General features: G+C 40.5%; 2 protein-coding genes across 2 annotated transcripts in view; both read right to left on the bottom strand.

The window, feature by feature from the left end:
- LOC109615482 (zinc finger protein 501-like) overlaps positions 1-20,959 on the bottom strand; it is a 1,152,720-nt gene that overhangs the window by 1,085,709 nt on the left and 46,052 nt on the right. The window contains exon 3 of the mRNA XM_034295513.1: positions 17,711-17,713. Coding sequence (XP_034151404.1) covers positions 17,711-17,713 — 3 coding nt within the window. The remainder of the gene's footprint in view (positions 1-17,710; positions 17,714-20,959) is intronic.
- LOC109615437 (zinc finger protein 135-like) lies at positions 7,325-8,698 on the bottom strand. Its single transcript, XM_034295523.1, is given in 2 exon segments — positions 7,325-7,493; positions 7,496-8,698. Coding segments are annotated over 2 exon segments (1,203 nt in total). The 5' UTR covers positions 8,625-8,698; the 3' UTR covers positions 7,325-7,419.

Raw genomic sequence — 20,959 nt, 5'->3', positions numbered from 1 at the left:
ATGAGTTCACTGTACTGAAATGGTCCCCACAGTCACCAGATCTCAACCCAATAGAGCATCTTTGGGATGTGGTAGAACGGGAGCTTCGTGCCCTGGATGTGCATCCCACGAATCTCCATCAACTGCAAGATGCTATCCTATCAATATGGGCCAACATTTCTAAAGAATGCTTTCAGCTCCTTGTTGAATCAATGCCACATAGAATTAAGGCAGTTCTGAAGGCGAAAGGGGGTCAAACACAGTATTAGTATGGTGTTCCTAATAAACCTTTAGGTGAGTGTATACTGTAGTGATAGTAACATAAAATATGAATGTTAAAATACTGTACAATCCTACTATTTGTAATTCTTTCTGTGTTCATGTATTATCTTGTGTTGTCAAGCTGTTATTTTTAGTGTGGACCCCAGGAAGTGTAGTTGGTGCATCAGCTAATGGAGATCATATTCAAATATACAATTGCAAATATGAACTTCCACATCATGAAATGCATGTTTACTGTTCTCATTGTCAACATTGTTGTCAGTATGCTTGATCTACCATTACAAGGAGAAGGTTTCATACCCTGGGTGGACTGATTGAGGGTTGTTATATTTTAACACCCATTTGTCACAACAATTAACTAAATGCACTCATAATGCACATCAAAATTAACATACATTTTTCTGCCCTTTAAAGGTTTGACCAACCAAATTTCCCATGAATAAATGTCATGCCTTGCATACAATACTCAGCTTGCTTACAGACATTTTGGATTAAATCAGTGCTCATGTTTAGACTGCAAATGGTCTAGTTTCCTTTATCAACATGGAAATATAGATCAAATAAAATGCAACTACATACCATACCATACCATAATCTACCGCTTATCCGGGGCCGGGTCGCAGGGGCAGCAGTCTAAGCAGGGATGCCCAGACTTCCCTCTCCCCAGACACTTCCTCCAACTCTTCCGGGGGGACACCGAGGCGTTCCCAGGCCAGCCGGGAGACATAGTCCCTCCAGCGTGTCCTAGGTCTTCCCCGGGGTCTCCTCCCGGTGGGACGGGACCGGAACACCTTCCCAGGAAGGCGTACAATGTACCTTACACCGCACAATGTACCTTACACAGCATGTTCACATTTGTGTTACATGTTGAATCTATGGAAAATGTATAAATGGTAATCCTGTATAAACTTGTGCAAAAGGGAGGCCTGTTTCACTTTGTAACATGTAGAGCTCAGATCAACTATATTGCACAACTATAAATTCACTCAGCAGCTTTCTAAACCACCAGTGTCTCCTTCTAGACTGTAACCAAAACATTTAAAACTATTTTTAGAGGCTACTTCAGTCTTCAAATTAATATATTTCAGTTGTATGTTATCAAACATTTTAATACTGAAACAAAATACAATTAAATTGTACTTCAGTCTCTGCAAATGGTCTTGGAAAAAAGTACCTTTACATAATCAGACTAAACTGCTATTTCAACATGTTGTTGAAACAAATACACTTTTTTCTATATCTGTGCTTAAACCGCTTGAACCTAGCGTTTTATATTGAATTAAATCACACAGACTCTGAGATAAAGTTTTAACTTTAGTTCACTCTTCTTCCTCCATTAGTACACTCAACGGAATGACGTCATACCCAAACATGACACCTAGTGTTGAGCCGTGTCAAACCAGGATGTCGCCAAACTGACCAATGGTGAACCTCAGTGGGCGTAACTTAATATTCAGGAACTCTCATATTAAGTAACGTCCCTGACTTGCGGTCTGCAGATATACGTTATTGGAGGAAACAGTACGTTTGTGTCAGTAAAAAACATCTACAAGAGCTCTTACAACGTCTACCTCTCTGTTTTGCTATTTTAAGACAATAAACGTTTACAATTCAAAGGTCCTGCTGTACTGTGTCTCTAATCTATCGATCAAAATATAAAATACATTGTTCTGATCACACCTCTCACTTGTCCCAATTTATCAAAAGTGAGTTAAAGTGAGAATTCTTAAAATATCCCAATTCCATGGTGGCCCTATATGTACTGAAAGGATTAGCCACAGCCCAATAAAGCATAAAATAACAAGCGCAGGTCAGGGAAACGCTATATTACCTGTGCATGCACACAAAACAGCATTTATCAATTTTTAAATACTGAGGTAAACATGGTTCAGCAGACATTCACTGTAAACATATTAAATGTTAAATACTACTTGCATTCCTCACTGGTAACTATGACAGACCAAAATATTCTATATTAGGCTGGACGACTTTTACAACCTTTGATTTGATCAAAGAATCACACCTGGAGTCCCACTAACTCTGAAAACCTTTGATTTGATAAAAAGTCAGGTTTAGTTCTGTTTGGTTTCGATTTTGCTTTTCGTCGTCCCACCCAAATCAGAGGGGATCCTGTGATGGTAATTCCATCCATAGGGACTCTTAAAGGAGTAAGTACAGAGACAAAATAATTTTCACTCATTTGGCAATTTATTTGCAAATAGAGAGATGCGTCAAAAGCTTACAGAAAAAATCCTCTGAGGAAGATAGATGAACAGTCAATATTTATTACCGTTAAAAGGGGTGTGGTAAGATGCTTTACAGATGTCCTAACTCAACAGAACACATTCCCTTTATTCTATTACTACCTAGGGTCACACAAAGGGCAGGCTGTCCTCCCCCACATGGGTAATCTTTTGAACTCTGAAAAGGACATACAGCATCTGGACAAACAATAGATTCTCTGACGGGTTATACCGATGGGCAGATTTACAAGATACCCTATAATCTGCCAATACCAGTCAATGATGCCCCCTAGGTAAATACCAGATCCCCTCTCCTACATTCCTAAGGAACAAAAGACAGATACCCTTATTGGTCTAAGCAGATGAACAGATGGTCAGAGCACCTAGTGATCCTCTGATATTATGCAGACCTGTGTGTCACAACCAGAGTTACATACCAGGTAATAGAAAAGCAGATATTCCTCAAATGTACATTAGTTCAAGAATTCCCATAACAATCCCCTTTGAGCTACTGCCACCACCAGATTGGTTGGAGGAGGGGTTATGCTGCAGCCTCCAGAAGGGTGGGATGACCTTTACAGATCTTTGACAGTTAATCAGAAGATGTTCCAGAGTTTCATCTTGGCCACAACCTGGGGAAATCTTTGTCTTTACATAGCAACTCCAGCTGACCAGTGTCCTTACTGGATGTCTGCCAACCGATATTAGCCACACTGTCTCTTAATCTTTCAGATAGATCTTTCATAAAAACATTTTGAACACAATTGCTGTTATTAGTGTGACAACCCGCAAACCCATTAGCAGAGTACACTTGCAAGCTTTGACAGAACACGACTTCCTGGAAAAGTGACTTGTATCTACACTGTGCACACAATTATTAGGCTAGTGAGTATTCTGATCATATCATTCTCTCTATGCACTTTTTCCAACTCCAAACCATATAAACTTGAATGCTCATTGGATTAAATAATTTTCAGGTGATACGTATTTGTGTAATGATGGAGGATGTGGTGAAAGTGAATTACAACTTATATCAAGGTGTGCAGCTCAGGTAAAATGTGGCAAAACAAAACATTTAACCGACACTGAAGTCAACATTTTTAAAATGCCTTTCAGATAGATGCAACACTTGAACGAGCTAAACTATTGATGCGTGACCACCAGACAATAAAAACATTGGAATTAAAGAATTAAACATGAATTAAACATTGAATTAAAGAATTAAACATGAAGCTAACAGGAACCCATTATCCTCAAGCGCCACCATATTACAGGACTGCAACCTACCTCAAGTGTCCAGAAGAACAAGGTGTCAAATTCTCAGAGACATGGCACCAGCAAGGTGGAGGAGGGGTACTGGTATGGGCTGCTGTCATTGAGGATGAAACCCTTTTTGGGTTAAAGATTCAACTCCCATACCTACTGCCAGTTTCTGGAAGATACTTCCTTCAAACAGTGGCAAAGGAAGAAGTCCTCAGCATTCAAGAAGGCCATGATCTTTATGCAGGACAATGCTCCATCACACGCATCCAAGTACTCCACTGTTAGCAAACAAGCAAGGGCCTAAATTATCTCTGGATAATGACCCCCTTCCTCAGCTGACTTACATCCTATTGAGAATTTGTGGGCCCTTCTCAAACCTGAGATTCACAGTGAGGGAAGACAATGCACCTCTTTGAACAGCATTAGGGAGGCTGTGGTTGCTGCTTCATCAAAAGTTGATCATGAACAGATCAAGAAACTAACAGACTCCATGGACAGAAGGCTCATGGCAGGTTAAGAAAAGAAAGGTGACTATATTGGTCACACAATATTTTGAAATAACACACATTTTAATTAACTGTCATTTTGTGTTACACTTTAAAAATGGAGAATAAAGAAGTGAGTTGGGGGAAGTTATTTTTGTAATTTAGTTGCTTAATAATTATGCCCACCATTTGTTGCCTAATAATTGTGCACCCTTATATATTCCCCTGAAAAAGATCAAAACTCACTGTTCAATGACTCACTCAGGTTCAATGATATTTTGGATTGACATAAAGCATTGAGATTGTTCAACAATAAAATACATCATGAGAAATGCAATGTGCCTAATAATTGTGAACGCAGTGTAAACTTGTAACAAAGCACACATTAATCAATAATCAAGTAATCTTCAACATAAAACAAATCTTCTACATCTACTTTTTTCTATCAAAGCTGTAACACAGCTAACAATATCAGATTATTGATCAATCTGATTATGAAATGCCATCTAGACAACTAAACTGTGCCACATATTCTTCTAGCCCTGCTAGATATTAGAAAATTGTGCTGTCTATTCTGGTAACACAATATCAAACTTGATTTAGGCAGTTTGTACATTAAATGAATATCAAAGTGATTAAAGCCAATTTCGTGCCCTAGGTATCAAAAGGTCGGATGAGAACACACAAACACACAATAACAACAAAGAAGTTATTTTTTTAACAAAAGCTTTCAGGCAATAGTTCATACCGACATACAGAATCTATGCAAATATAGAAGGATTGAAAATTAAGAAAGACACATCCAGTATAAAGTGATAAAAAACAACCCACTCCCTCTTACTGTTCCTCCCTTCATGCCTCCAACTCATTCTGTAAGTTTCTACCAGGATGTGATGTAACACCATGACCTTGGGTGCTTCCTCACTCCTAGGCAGCTGGGCCTCGGTCTCTGATAAACTGACAAAAGTGAAGTCTACCTAACTCCAACACGGTCTGTATTTCTCCATTAACACACTCCTGTTCAGTCATCGACCAAGCTTACTACTCATCCAGGCTCTGTTCTAATAACTTTCCACTCATGCACACAGTTGGCTACTTAATTTATCTCCTTCACATGAATCCAGTGTGTCCAGTCTGTCCTTGGAAAAGCCCATCTATCCCGTCTTTCCTTTTTTATCTAACAAATGAAACTTCTACTCAGCAAAACATTATGCACACACTTTCTCAATTTCTCTTTACTCATAATAGTACATGTACAATGCAGTTTTCTATCATTATACATGTATTCACTAACATTAATATTCTTCCACACCGACTAAAAGTGGGTAAATAAATAAAATTAGTGGAAAAAAGTGCTTTGACAACCAAAACCTCAGTTTTATCCTTGTTTAGTTAAGATAAATGTTCTACTGTCTATGTATCCATGTTGATTATGCATTTAGTTACGGTTTTAATAGAGAAAATTATCAGGGGTTGACTAGATACAGTTCTGCTTGAGAGTATGTGAACCTCTTGTGCAATTACATTGCAGGTGCAATAATTAGAGATCATAGGGCTCCATTAATCTTTTGAAGAGATCTCTTTTTGAACTGAGTATAACCTTTTATCTTTCTTGAAAGGATCGTTTACAATGGACATTTAGTGCCCTGGGAAGGGTGTGGCCCCTGAGATGGGGGGGGATTCCTCGGTATTCAGACAACTCTTCCTCATTTGAGGCAATTTCAAGAAAAGACAGTAAAACTACTAGATGCTGTAAAACACAGACTCACCCACTCTGACAAGTCTGTCAAATGGTCAATATTATTGTACAGTATTTATGCGCTGGTGAACTTTAAGATGACCTATTTGAGAGAAACACTGCTACCAGTCAGAAGAGGAGAACATTTTTATCCCATGCTGATTTTGTACGTTTACCCACTAACAAAGAAATTATCAGTCTATAATTTAAATGTTAGGTTTGTGAACAGTGAGAGACAGAACAACAAAAAAAAAATATCAAAAATGTTATAAATTCAATTGCATTTTAATTAATGAAATAAGTATTTGATCCCCTCTCAATCAGACAAATTTCTGGCTCCCAGGTGTCTTTTATAGAGGTAACGAGCTGAGATTAGGAGCACACTCTTAAAGGGAGTGCTCCTAATCTCAGCTTGGTACCTGTGGAGAACACATCTGTCCACAGAAGCAATCAATCAGTTTCCAAACTCTCCACTAAGGCCAAGACCAAAGAGCTGTCCAAGGATGGCAGGGACAAGACTGTAGACCTACACAAGGCTGGAATGCCCTACATGACAATCGTCAAGTGAGAATGTGAAAACAGTGCGATTATTTGTAAATGGAAGAAACACAAGAACTGTCAATCTCCCTCGGTCTGGGGCTCCATTCAAAGATCTCACCTTGTGGAGATGCAATGATCATGAGAACGATAAGGAATCAGCCCAAAACTACACAGGAGAATATTGTCAATGATCATGGCAGCTGGGACCATAATCACCAAAAAAACAATTGGTAACACACTATGTTGTGAAGGACTGAATTCCTGCAGTGCCTGCAAGGTCCCCCTGCTCAAGAAAGCACATGTACAGGCCCATCTGAAGTTTGCCAATGAACATCTGAATGATTCAGAGGTGAACTGGGTGAAAGTGTTGTGGTCAGATGAGACCAAAATCGAGCTCTTTGGCATCAACTCAACTCGCCGTGTTTGGAGAAGGAATGCTGCCTATGACCCCAAGGTCATCACCCCATCGTCAAACATGGAGGTGGATTTGTTTGATGTTATTCTGTCTCTCACTGTTCAAATAAACCTACCCTTAAAATTATAGACTGATCATTTCTTTGTCAGTGGACAAACAAACAAAATCAGCAAGGGATCAAAGAAGTTTTTCCCTCACTGTATGTGTGTGCGTTGGTGAGTTTTAAGGTAATCCATTTGAGAGAAACATTTCCCACAGTCAGAACATGAGAAAGGTTTCTCACCTGTGTGCAATCGCTGATGCCTAGTAAGTGTAAATGATGTCGTAAAACACTTCCCACAGTCAGAACAGGAGTAAGGCTTCTTACCTGTGTGCAGTCTTTTATGAATAGTAAGATCACTCGATCTAATGAAACACTTCCCACAGTCAGAACAGGAGTAAGGCTTTTCACCCATATGCCATTTTCTATGCAAATTAATTGCAGATGAAGAAGCAAAACACTTCCCACAGTCGGAGCAGGAGTAAGGCTTCTCGCCAGTATGTATGCGCTGGTGAACTTTAAGATAATCTAATTGAGAGAAACACTTCCCACAGTCGGAGCAGGAGTAAGGCTTCTCGCCAGTATGTATGCGCTGGTGAACTTTAAGATAATCTAATTGAGAGAAACACTTCCCACAGTCGGAGCAGGAGTAAGGTTTCTCACCAGTATGCACTAACTGATGTCTAGTAAGTTTAGATGATGAGATAAAACTCTTCCCACAGTCAGCACAGGAGAAAAGCTTCTCACCAGTATGCACTAACTGATGTCTAATAAGTACAGATGATGAGATAAAACACTTCCCACAGTCAGAACAGGAGTAAGGCTTATCACCAGTATGCATGCGCTGGTGAACTTTAAGGTAATGTAATTGAGAGAAACACTTCCCACAGTCAGAACAGGAGTAAGGTTTCTCACCAGTATGCACTAACTGATGTCTAGTAAGGCCAGATGATGAGATGAAACACTTCCCACAGACAGGACAGGAGTAAGGCTTCTCACCAGTATGCCCTAACTGATGTCTAGTAAGGCTAGATGATGAGATAAAACACTTCCCACAGTCAGAACAGGAGTAAGGCTTCTCACCAGTATGTATTAACTGATGTCTAGTAAGACCAGATGATGAGATAAAACACTTCCCACAGTCAGAGCAGGAGTAAGGCTTCTCACCAGTACGTATGCCCTGGTGAACTTTAAGATAACCTAATTGAGAGAAACACTTCCCACAGTCAGAACAGGAGTAAGGCTTATCACCAGTATGCACTAACTGATGTCTAGTAAGTTTAGATGATGAGCAAAAACACTTCCCACAGTCAGAACAGGAGTAAGGCTTCTCACCAGTATGCACTAACTGATGTCTAGAAAGACCAGATGATGAGATAAAACTCTTTCCACAGTCAGAACAGGAATAAGGCTTATCACCAGTATGTATGCGCTGGTGAATTTTAAGGTAACCTAAAAGAGGGAAACACTTCCCACAGTCAGAACAGGAGTAAGGCTTCTTTCCAGTATGTATGCGCTGGTGAATTTTAAGGTAACCTAATTGAGAGAAACATTTCCCACAGTCAGAACAGGAGTAAGGCTTATCACCAGTATGTATGCGCTGGTGAACTTTAAGGTTCCCTAAGCGAGAGAAAAACATCCCACAGTCAGAACAGGAGTAAGGCTTATCACCAGTATGTATGCGCTGGTGAACTTTAAGGTTACCTAATCGAGAGAAACACTTCCCACAGTCAGAACAGGAGTAAGGCTTCTCACCTTCGTGTATCTTAATGTGTTTTTTTAACAGTGATAGAGATGAGAAATGTTTTTCACAGTGGGGACAGTGGTGAGACTTCTTATGATTGTAGTCTTCTTGTTGTTTCTCTTCAAGTGTCTCCACTTCAGGAATCCCATCTGTGACAGACATGAAAAGGGATTTAGACACATTTTGGGATACAGTATTATCAAGAATTCTAGCAACTAGCATTATTCCACAGCGGAGTGATAGAGACATTAACATTGCAGTTGGGGCACTTGAATCGTTATGTGATTTTGGGGCAAAGAGAACCTTTGACAGCTTTGAGACAAAGCCTTTAAGTGTACCTGGGATAAGCCATGCGTGCAGACATGACAACAATTAGAGAAAGAAATGCAAAATATTTGCCGTTTAGAGTGCAGAGCAGGATTTTATATTTTGATGGAAGACAAAAGTTTCAAATAGATATGTTTAATGTTGCCATTGATATGCTTTCTCAGAGTCCCTGACAGTCTGGAGGCCAGGAGAAACCTGGACAATTTGTTTAATGTACTCCTCTGTGCAGAATCCAAATCCAAGGCCTGAATGATTGAGAAGGCCCACATTTGGGTATCTGCATTCCCAGATGACAGTTTAGGCCAGGGGTGGGCACATTAAGTCCTGTGAGACAATTCCATCCGGTAGTAAAATAGTTTTGAGGGAAAGTAAAACTACTCACCAGCCCATTCTCATACATCAGAATCTGAATGTATATTATTTAGACATAAGGGACCTGCTGCTTAATGTTTTACCATATTGCCTTTTTGGCCTGCAAATCATTTATGATCCACAAATTACAAAACAAATGTGGCCCTTCATTCAATTTCCCAATCTGGATGTGGCCCCCGAGCCAAAAGGTTTGCACTGGTTTAGGCAATCAACTAATTCAGTTCAAATTATTTAAGCCAGTGGTTCTCAACAGGTGGGGTACTCCCCCCTGGGGGGGCGCGGACACTTTCGCAGGGGGGCGTGAGTAGGCTACAGGACGGGAGAAAAAAAAATATATAAAATATAATTCACGAAAATTCTCTCCATGTTGAAATGCCAGTGGTTGGACTATTATATCACACAAATCATCCTCCTGGCGACTTTCGTGTTAAAAGCGACTAGCGACAAATGTAGTGACATGTATATAGCATATGTCATAATTTAAACAAGTCTCCCGAAGAGAAACGGTATCTCTCTCTCCCCTGCCTCTGCCTCCTGCGCTGTGTGTGTGTGCGTGTGTGTGTGCGTGTGTGTGTGCGTGCGCGTGTGCGTGCGCGTGTGCGTGCGCGTGTGCGTGCGCGTGTGTGTGCGCGTGTGTGTGCGTGTGCGCGTGTGTGAGAGACAGCCCGGTCAGCGAGGTTGTCAAGCCCGCAGGGCACTCGTTTGGAGTTTAACTCCGAAAAGACCAGTTAACCAAAGTTAACCACAGGTTCCCGTTGATCTTATAATGGACATGTGTTGTGATATAAACAAACAAACCGTCAACGGCGAAATAAAAGCCTCTTATTAACGAGAGCGGTCTGAGAGACCTCCAGCTTACAGCGAGGTCTCTGCGTAAGACTGTCCGACCGACGAGCTAGCGGCCGGGGCAGGCACTAGCTGGCTGTCGCATCACTTCATGGAGCTTCTCAACTCCGAAAACTTTGAAGCAAATTGTCAATTCCTAAAACGTTGTCAGAAGTGAATTTAGTGATTAATAAGATGGCGGAAATGGCGAAAAGAAATGTGTGGTGTTTGGAGATTCGAAAGCACGTATCACTCTGCAGTTACTGTGCTCAATGAGCAGCGGGTGCTGCCTTGAGCCCCTCCCCCGTCCAAAAGCACTCACAGGTGGTCAGTCTCTCAGTAGCCTTGCGCAGCAGTGATTATCGCTCTATTGCGTGGGTTCGAGATCCATTTGTGTGCACAGCAAACAAGCTGTCAATTGATATGCAGGAACAGCTTTTTGAGCTGAAGAGTGACAGTAGGCTGAAGGAACTCTTTACTTCCTGCCCTCTTTCGTCATTCTGGGCAGCATTGATGCAGGAATACCCTCAACTCTGTGACGTCGCCTTGAAGATTCTCCTCCCTTTCGCGTCGACATTTGTGTGAGGCAGGATTCTCAAAAATGACTGCACTCAAAACGAAATACCACAATCGGGCACAAATCGAGGATGATTTGAGGCTATGTTTATCAGACATTGCTCCAAGAATAGATGATCTTTGCAAGGCAAAGCAGGCTCAGGTCTCACATTAACATCGCCTACCTGCAAGCTTCTGTAAAAAATGCAGATGATATGCCTCCTATTAGGCCTATTAATAAAAACAATAATAGAGCATACATTCATATCAGAGGTCTGGTGCCAATTCCCAATTATAGCAATAGCCTAGTAATGATAATAGGCCTACTGATGATGATGATATTATTATCATCATCGTCATCATCATCATCATCATCAGTAGGCCCATTATCATTACTAGGCTATTGCTATATAATTGAGGTTACATGCTTTATTGTATACCAACAATAAAGCATGTAACCTCAATTTAGAAAGCATGTAACCTGAGCATGTAAGCATGTAACCTGATTTAAGCCTATCAATGATAAAATCCCAGCTGGACTGCAGAAATTATGGATTATAGCCTGCAATCTAAAATTGGAAATGTTGTTGTTGCTGCTCTACAGATGAACCAGCTTTGGGGGGAGAACAAGTATTTGATAACCTGCCGATTCTGCAGGTTTTCCTATTTACAAAGCATGTAGAGGTCTGTAATTTTTATCATAGGTACACTTCAACTGTGAGAGACGGAATCTAAAAAAAATCCAGAAAATATTTGTATCAAATACAAAAATCCAGAAAATCACATTGTATGATTTTTAAATAATTAATTTGCATTTTAAGTGTATTTGATACATCAGAAAAGCAAAACTTAATATTTGGTACAGAAACCTTTGTTTGCAATTACAGAGATCATACGTTTCCTGTAGTTCTTGACCAGGTTTGCACACACTGCAGCAGGGATTTTGGCCCACTCCTCCATACAGACCTTCTCCAGATCCTTCAGGTTTCGGCATGAGACCAATTCTAGACCTGCGCATTTTGAACAAATGCATATCAAAGAGGCCGTGTGCACCCCGGGGAATTTTGCGTCAGCATCGACCTGAAGGACGCTTACTTCCATGTTATTATACTGCCGCTCCACAGGAAGTTCCTGCGGTTTCCTTTTTAGGGCCAGGCATACGAGTACACGCAGATTCCGTTCGGATACGCATTGGCCCCCCGCACTTTCACCAAGTGCGTAGAGGCAGCGTTGGGGCCGCTGAGGTGTCAGGGGGTCAGGGTTCTGGCCTACCTGGATGACCCTTTGGTTCTGGCGCACTCGGCGGAACAGGCACGAGTTCACACGTTCCAGTTGGTGACTCAGCTCACTCACATGGGCTTTGCGGTGAACTGGAAGAAGAGTGCTCCTCAGCCCAGTCAACTGGTGGGATTTCTGGGACTCCAGCTATCCACAGTCTCTATGAGGGCTCAAGTGTCCGAGGTGCAGAGAGAGGCCACTCTTGTCTCGGTGCCCTATGGGCAAAGTCTCACGGCATAGAATGACGAGTGGAGCGTCACCCATAGGGTTCAAACCCTGACCGGTCATTGACTGCTTTTCTCGTGAAGAAATGTATGTCAGGAGACAGAACTGAGTATGATGACCTCTTTAATAGCCATGGGGCAGATGGCCATGAGAGGTACGATTTGCATATTTAAATTTTAAGTGCCTGCCTATTGGCAGAGGGGTAAACCAATAGGAAGTACACCTCCGTGAATGATTTTTAGGGTAATATAGGCTAGATAAAAAAAAAAAAAAAAACGTGGCAGTAAAATATTAGGGGTCTCCACAATTCTCTAGTCTTTTCTTTTGACAAAAACGTCAGTATCTTCACGTATATAGATTGATACAATAACTCTACCATTCACAAACGAAAGAAAAATTTACGTTATTGTGCCATGAAATAGCTTTGGCTGTGTTAAGTTCAAGTAGTAAGTTAGACACTAGTAAGCCTGTTACTAGCCAATAAGCTGTTAAAACAGCCAGTGGCAAAAGCCATATATTTCATAGATGCTATTTGTGGTGAAGGTAAACTTAACGAGAAACTTTAGTCAGTTTTACACAGTGGTTAATGGTGTGTAGTGAAATATGCAAATTTGGAGCGATGATAATACATGACAAAATGATCTAATATCGAGCTTCTATACCGACAGTGGGCAACCATAAAGCACTGTGGTGTCGTGGTTAAAGACAACCACTCACATGGGATTTGAATCCAGTGATGGCATCAACATTTATCATTTTTAATTGAGGGCGGCTGAACTAGGCTTGTCTGGTTCTTTTTCTGGGTCGTCAAGTAAAAAGACAGTAGAATCATGTATCCAGCAAAGGTTTTGTCCATCCTGAACAAATACTAATACATCATTTGAAAATCCACCAGAAATAGTTGCAATATAACACTAAACATTAAAATGTTTGGCTTCCTATAACGTAGCTACTTGACGGTTGTAGCCAGCAAAGTTTGTCTATCCTGAACAAATTCTCTTTCAATACTGGCCGTTTAACAGTTAATTACCCATTCATGAATGACATTGATACAATATCTATCAATATAATGCCCTACAATGGCAAAAGACCTTAACTCGCCAGAGTGTAGAACTGAGAAAAATGACTAAAGTTGTTTTGTTGTCCAAACAAAATAATTGTAGGCAGAATATAGAAAATTCTTTGTCTTTTTAACAAAGTAATTCATCTACATAAAAATCTTGAGCCCAAACTTGACCTTTGACCCTCATTCAGAAGTTAATGTACTCTGCCTTTGCCTTCTCTGCAAAATAAAAAAGGGGTCATGCCAAGGAAAAAGGTGTCAACTTCGATTTGATTGCTCACTTGGTTGCAGATCACTATATTAAATCTGTATAATGATGACATGACAAACGTAGACAGAGGTGACATTGATCAAACCAATCGTTTTGCATGTGGGGGCATAACGTTTTGCAAACATTTTATCGAGAGCGAGGTTAACTAACGCAACGAATATTAAAGGATACACCACTCGTGTTTTGGACAGAATTGGATGAATGAGAGATTAGGATACTCAAGAACGACTCATGTTATGTACTTAACGTGTAGAACACCAGCAAGAAATTTTCAAAAGCCATGTTGTGGATTTAACAATGCAATGCATTTTAAGCAGGTTACAAGAAAAGTTAGGCGATCTATTTAAATGTGACGTGTTACTGTTTTTAGCTCATGTGCGTGTGATTAAGCTACTTAGGAGGGGAATCTATGCCAACACGCATTTTTTCCTTGGCTGTCAATGTCGGGCTGGCACTGACTACCCTGCATGACACGAAAAAAAGCATTAATTGCGAATGATTTACTATTACTTCCAGCTGGCAAGCCAACTAGTTATTGTTTCCAATGCTTTGTTTGCATTCTGATCGCTTATGGGTGATGAATGTTTTTGTTTGTCAAGTAGTTAGACTAGCAGTTGGTTTTGTTTGTCAAGTAGTTACTTATTAGCTAACAACTAATTTTTGTGGAATGCCAGTCTATCCATCCTCCATCAATTAATGCTGTAGCCTAATCTTATATTAATACTGGGCATGACACCGTAACTCAGTAACCTCACTTCACTGATGCATAGCGAAACAAAGGCAGAATACTTTAAATAAATTTAAGTGTTCCGGAGTGCAGCGAAACAAAGAAAAAGAACTGTAACTGATGTTACGGGATTCTGCCTTGGATTCTATAGTGCTTTTGGAAGTTACAGCAAAGACAACACACTATTTTCTCCAAAAAAATAAATAAATGGACTCAAGATATTTGTCTGCCTGATGAAGCATATCTTTAAATGTTACAAAAACGACAAACTCATTTTCAACTCATTCGCACAGCAGTATACGGGACAATAACTATCTGTTTTGTGAAATGACGAGAGAATCGTGTAACCAGTGAAGAGTTTGACTATCCTGAACACATTTTTATTTCCATCAGAACTGTTTTAATGTATGCTTCCTATAACGTAGCTACTGAAGTTTGTACACAGTGACATTTTTGGCTGTCCTGAACAAACCCTAAGGAATAATGTGTTTTGACTGTGACAGGAGTCAATCATGGGACCTGTTGATCCGGTCTTCAAGGCCAGCTCAGTTTATGCAGTCCTTAAAAACAACAAATTATTACACTGAGAATGACAACATTACGCCAGTTATTACCTTGAATGAGTAAATCTCCTTCTCCATTATTAATGATAACCACATTCTTCTCCTCCTCTTCATCTTCATCTTTAATGATAACATTCAGCCACAGTGTTTGACTTTTGTCCTCCAGCTTTACTGATGCCATCTCTGAATCACCCAATGCCCACTGAGCTTCACAATCAGAATCCAGTGGCTCTTGTTTGGGCTCAGTGTGGAAGGAGAGCAGCAGGCTAGGTTTGTCCTCCCTCTCCTAAAATAAAGACCAAATCAGAACCATCCATGACAAATACATGGGAAAAATAAAAACAATCACAATCATAACATATCTACATGAGGTGCGCTTTCCTTAACCTGACCCAAGAAAAGGGAAAATACTTTTCACTTATATCACGGATTATCATTTCCTTGGAAAATGAAAACAAATACAGATTATTGAACAATACAGTTGTGAGAAAGCATCCGGATGAAAGATATTAGGATAAATCTGACAAGTTAACACTTTCTCCCAACCCCACTGTACAACCATGTGCCACCACTAGAACTGTCCCTGCAGAGTCAGTGGAGTCGTAGATCTCTACAGGCTTCCTCTGAAACCTGTCTGATCAGCCGGTTCTTTACACCCCCTCCCTTAAACATGAAGTCAATGTGAGCCAACACATTGGAGGAAACGCTTGCTCACATTACCTTATATGGATGGTCAGGTCAGAACCACACGCCCCGCCAGAGTTTTGCATTTATTACTAATAAGTCAAATTTGATAATGAAATATTAACAAAAGCTGCAACAGGAAAATAATTTGTAGGTGAGGAATGTTAACATAATTGTGTTTTACTAATTCTATCAATAACCACTGGAGCAAAATAATCATTGCAAGTAGGTCCACAGAGTAAGAGGCACTGTGATCAATGGCTCCAACTAGGCAAATAAAAGGATGAAATTAAATAAATGTCTGGTTTCAGCGCAAGTATATCCTGAATACACTAAAGCAGCGATGTCAAACTGGTTCCACAGAGGGCGGAGTGTCTGCAGGTTTTTCCTTTAAATTGGTTACCAGTTCAATTCTAAAGAACCAGGTGAGGGTAGAAACTAACCAATTAGTGACCTAATAAATCAAATCAAGTACAAGGTGAGAGTTAAAACCTGCAGACAATCGGCCATCCGTGGAACTGGTTTGACACCTCTGCCCTAAATAAATGAAAAGAACATTTTTATAATAATTAAAAGTTGTACATGTGAGAGTAGAGGTAAAAGAACACACTACACTTGTTTGTAGATCTCTAGCTCATATGGATGGCGAGCTATTAAAAAAGGCTTGTAGAGAAGGATAAATTCTGATAAAATCAGTGAAATGTAAAATGGCAAAACTAAGAGGCATAAAGAAGGTCAGTAAACAAATGCAAGTGTTTTTAGAGGTGCAAGCTATAAAAAATTGTTCATGTGAATTAGGTCATTGAGTTGTAATAATGCATGTAATTTTAAAATGAAATACACAATTAATTTGGAAAAAGAGCTGTACCTATCAGAAATGAGGTAATGAAACACAGCACACTTGTTTTTAGATCTCTAACTCATATGGATAGTGAAGAAAATCGTTTAGAAAGCTCAATTCCTGTAAATGTACCAAAATCTAAAATGGCAAAACTAAGGGGCATACTCTAGACAAGGAAGGTCAGTGAATAAAATGCAAGTGGTTTTAGTCCATGTCATCTGGATTGGAAGCCATTAAAAAGTTCATGAATAGTATAAAAGAGGAAAGGTAAAGGAACCCACCACATGTTTGTAGATTTGTAGCTCATATGGATAGTGAGCTATTAAAAATAGGGATAGAAAAGGACAAAAGCTACAAAAATTTACATATCTATGTGTTCTTCAATCTTTGGGGAAGTAAAGAAAAGCATAACTAGAGCTTTTTTTGCAAAACACAGCAGGTTCTCAGGGATGGCGCCAGTAATATTTCCAAGTGTCATCTATACCCGCACTGGGACCTTTACAGCGCTCACATTCCCCCAAAAAGGGGGTGTGGGGGTTCGGGCGAGAGGGAAGTGACATAAAGCTGATCTCAGGTATTGAAAGGTACAGAAAAGAACTGGACGAGAATATTTGTTTAAGGGTCGGGGTTGATTGGATGTATGGAATAGTGATGGAAATTTCAACTGATCTTTTCAAATCATTCAGTAAAGAGTCATTGTCGTGCTGGAAAGTCCAAGAGCTTCCATGCGCAGCTTTTGTGCTGAAGAATTCAAATTGTCTCAAGTCTCATTGTGGTTCAAGTATGATTGTATTGTGCTCCATGAAACAACCACACCGACTTTTTCCAGAGATGCCTGTATTTCTCCTGAGGTTACCTGTAGGTTTTTCCTATTTATCCCGAACAATTCTTCTGGCAGATTTGGCTGAAATCTTTCTTGGTCTACCTGACCTTGGCTTGGTTTAGAGATCCCCAAATGTTCCACTTCTTAATAAGTGATTGAACAGAACTGACTGGCATTTGCAAGGCTTTGGATATCTTTTTATATCCTTCTTCACCTGTTGTCTTGCCCCCGCCGCTCACCAGGTGTTCCCGGTTCCCTATTAGCCCTGTGTACTTAGACCCTGGTCTCTGTGTGGCCAGATCGTCGTCTGATCGTTTCCAGCGTTCTGTGTTATATTACCCACCCTACCTGTCCTTCCATTACCCGGTTACGAACCTTGCCTGTTTTTCGGATTACGATCCTGCCTTCCCTCTCCTGTACCTTCGACCATCTGACCTCTGCCTGTCCCCCACTGCGAGTCTGCCTGCTCCCCGTTTGTTCAATAAATACTGCCTCTGTGTCCGCATTTGGGTCCCCGCTTGCTCACCATTGTGTCACAAATTGCAATTTAAAACGCCACAGGTGTGGGAAATTCATGCCTAAAAGCCATTTTAAACTGTGTGTGTCACCTTGTGTGTCTGTAACAAGGCCAAACATTCAACTTTTGATCAGGGCCATTTGGGTGATTTCTGTTATCATTATGATATAAAAAGGAGCCACACAACTATGTGATAATAAATGGCTTCATATGATCACTATCCTTAAGTTTAAAAAAATGTTGACATGATTAGTCATTTCCAAAATCACTGCCAGAATTTTACTATTTCAGTAAAAGTGTAGAAGTCAACGGCACAAAAATGGAAATGTTACTGATACCATGCCTTAAAGCTGCTGCATTGTGTTTTGCATGTCGAAAATGAGGAAAAACCCTAGTTTACGCTTTCCTTTACTTCCCAAAGATGTGAAGGACAGCAAAAGAAGAGATCTGTGGCTGCAGGTCATCCGCAGAGAGGGTGAATTCTGTGCCTCTCCTCTCTTCCTCCAGACTCTGGGACCTTGATTTCCAAAGGAAATGCAAAATGTACTTTCATCAGAGAACATAACTTTGGACCACTCAGCAGCAGTCCAGTCCTTTTTGTCTTTAGCCCAGGCGAGACGCTTCTGACGCTGTGTCTTGTTCAAGAGTGGCTTGACACAAGGAATGCGACAGCTGAAACCCATGTCTTGCATACGTCTGTGTGTGGTGGTTCATGAAGCACTGACTCCAGCTGCAGTCCACTCTTTGTGAATCTTCCCCAAATTTTTGAATGGGTTTTGTTTCAAAATGCTCTCCAGGGTGCGGTTATCCCTATTGCTTGTACACTTTTTTTCTACCACATCTTTTCCTTCCCTTCGCCTCTCTATTAATGTGCTTGGACACAGAGCACTGTGAACAGCCAGCCTCTTTAGCAATGACCTTTTGTGTCTTGCCCTCCTTGTGCAAGGTGTCAATGGTTGTCTTTTGGACAGCGGTCAAGTCAGCAGTCTTCCCCATGATTGTGTTGCCTACAGAACTAGACTGAGGGACCATTTAAAGGCCTTTGCAGGTTTTTTGAGTTAATTAGCTGATTAGAGTGTGGAAGGTCTCTTCAATATTGAACCTTTTCACAATATTCTAAATTTCTGAGATACTGAATTTGGGGTGTTCATTAGTCAGTTATAATCATCAAAATAAAAATTAATAAACACTTGAAATATATCAGTCTGTTTGGAATGAATGTATACATTATACAAGTTTCACTTTTTGAATGGAATTACTGATATAAATCAACTTTTTGATGATATTCTAATTTTATGACCAGCACCTTTATATCAGGAAATAACACCTCCGGCCACTGGGTTGGGTCATTCATCCACTGTGATGGAGACAGACAATGGACACTCAACCCCTAATTCATTAGTTCTCTATATAACGTTGCCGATCGTCAACGACATGGAATAATCGTTTGCCTGACTGGCCATAGAGTTTGTGCTCCTAATAACTAAATATCAATGAAAAGATTTATGACAATGAATTGTCAAAGACAGGAAATCAGGGAAACCGGTAAACGTATATAGAATTTGTTTTATCGTGTAGGCCTACAAACTTGTTGTGGTCCCAAATACTCAAACAGCTTTGCTATATGGGAATCTGTTTTATCCCTCTAGGTTGTTGCTGTAAAATGAGAACTTGTTAGAATATTATGCAATCACTACAGAAGTCCCCGGCCACATACAGCCACCATGAATACTATGGAGAGAACAGAGCTATTAAATAGCACATGCCAGACTGTAATATTTAAAGCAATATCTTTACCAAAATCACTTCATTATTTTTTGCGGCTCAGAAGGATATTCTATACACTGGTATACTGTGTTTTTGTCATTAACACAAGTATTTTTACCTAACGCCTAAACCCATGATAGACTACTGGTGTAATGTCCTTATGCAGTCCTAAAAAAACATCTGTGGACATTTATTTTGAACATTAAATCAGGGTTGACAACGCTTTGGTAGAGCATAGGGCCAGGCCGTCAAACTTATTGTTGCTAGCGTTACAGTTTCGAAGAGCTACGTTCGGGTCATTTCTTTTCAGATGCCAGATTACTGACAAAAGTGTGTACGTAGAAAAACGATTTGTAAGCAAATACATTCAGACGTAAAGTAAGAATAATGTGTGTAATGTCGTAAAAGGGTGTTTGCGGGTTCACAGATGTAATTTCACGCTTACGGTTCATGCTTTACGTATGACCTTTACTACGACCAAACCCATTTACTAAAGTATTTTCTTACGATCCTAACAATACGTACGCTTAATCTTGTGGCAGATATCTAACTCCACAGAACAGGTCCATATCATAAATCAAAGTTGTAAAATAAGTTGGTCTTAAAAACAATATTATAGCAAGAAGCAGGTGCACAGCAGGGAAGGGTTACAACGCAGAGTAACAAAGAAAAATACTGTTCTTTAACCACTTACCATTTTAGCGAAATGGATCTACGTTCGTAATCCACGAAAAGTTCCTGATGACTTGAAAACTATTAAACCAGCTGCTCCGAGACGTACACGTATGAATTATTCTTCTTCTGTGGAGTTTAACGGCGGTTGGTATCCAACGCTATTGGTGCATTACCGCCACCTACTGTAAAGGAGTGTGGGCCAGTTTCAGGGAGGAACTACATTCTCCCTGCCAACCCAGTTTCTCTAAGGAACACAAACAGACACCTAACCACTGCACCCGAACACGCCCTCTCCAACATAGATCCTAGACTCAACACGTGCACCCCCTCTGCCCTCAGACCCTGTTGCAATCTCTCCCTCTCATAATGTCTGCACTGCCTCAGGACGTGATCCACCGTCTCCTCTACCCCACAGTAGTCACACAACCCAGTCAGATGCTTCCCTATCATGTGTAGTGTGCCGTGCAATCCACAGTGCCCCACCCCTAATCTAGTCAAAATCCTTTCCTCCGTCCTACTCCTAACTGCCCTCCTTCCATCCCCAATCTCACCCTGTATCTATAACAAGTGCCTTCCTTTGGTGTCTGCATTCCACTGGTCCTGCCACACCTTCCTCACCTCATTCCACTCCATCACCTTAACCTCTGTCCTGCTCAAGGACACCACCACGTCCTCCACCCCCCTCACCAGGGCCTGTTAATTTATCGTCTGCTTCAT

The sequence above is a fragment of the Esox lucius genome, chromosome 11 (genome assembly GCF_011004845.1).
Source record: "Esox lucius isolate fEsoLuc1 chromosome 11, fEsoLuc1.pri, whole genome shotgun sequence".
Taxonomy (NCBI): Eukaryota; Metazoa; Chordata; class Actinopteri; order Esociformes; family Esocidae; genus Esox; species Esox lucius.
Note: the sequence above shows the minus strand (reverse complement) of the source record. Positions and strands in the feature narration are given on the sequence as shown.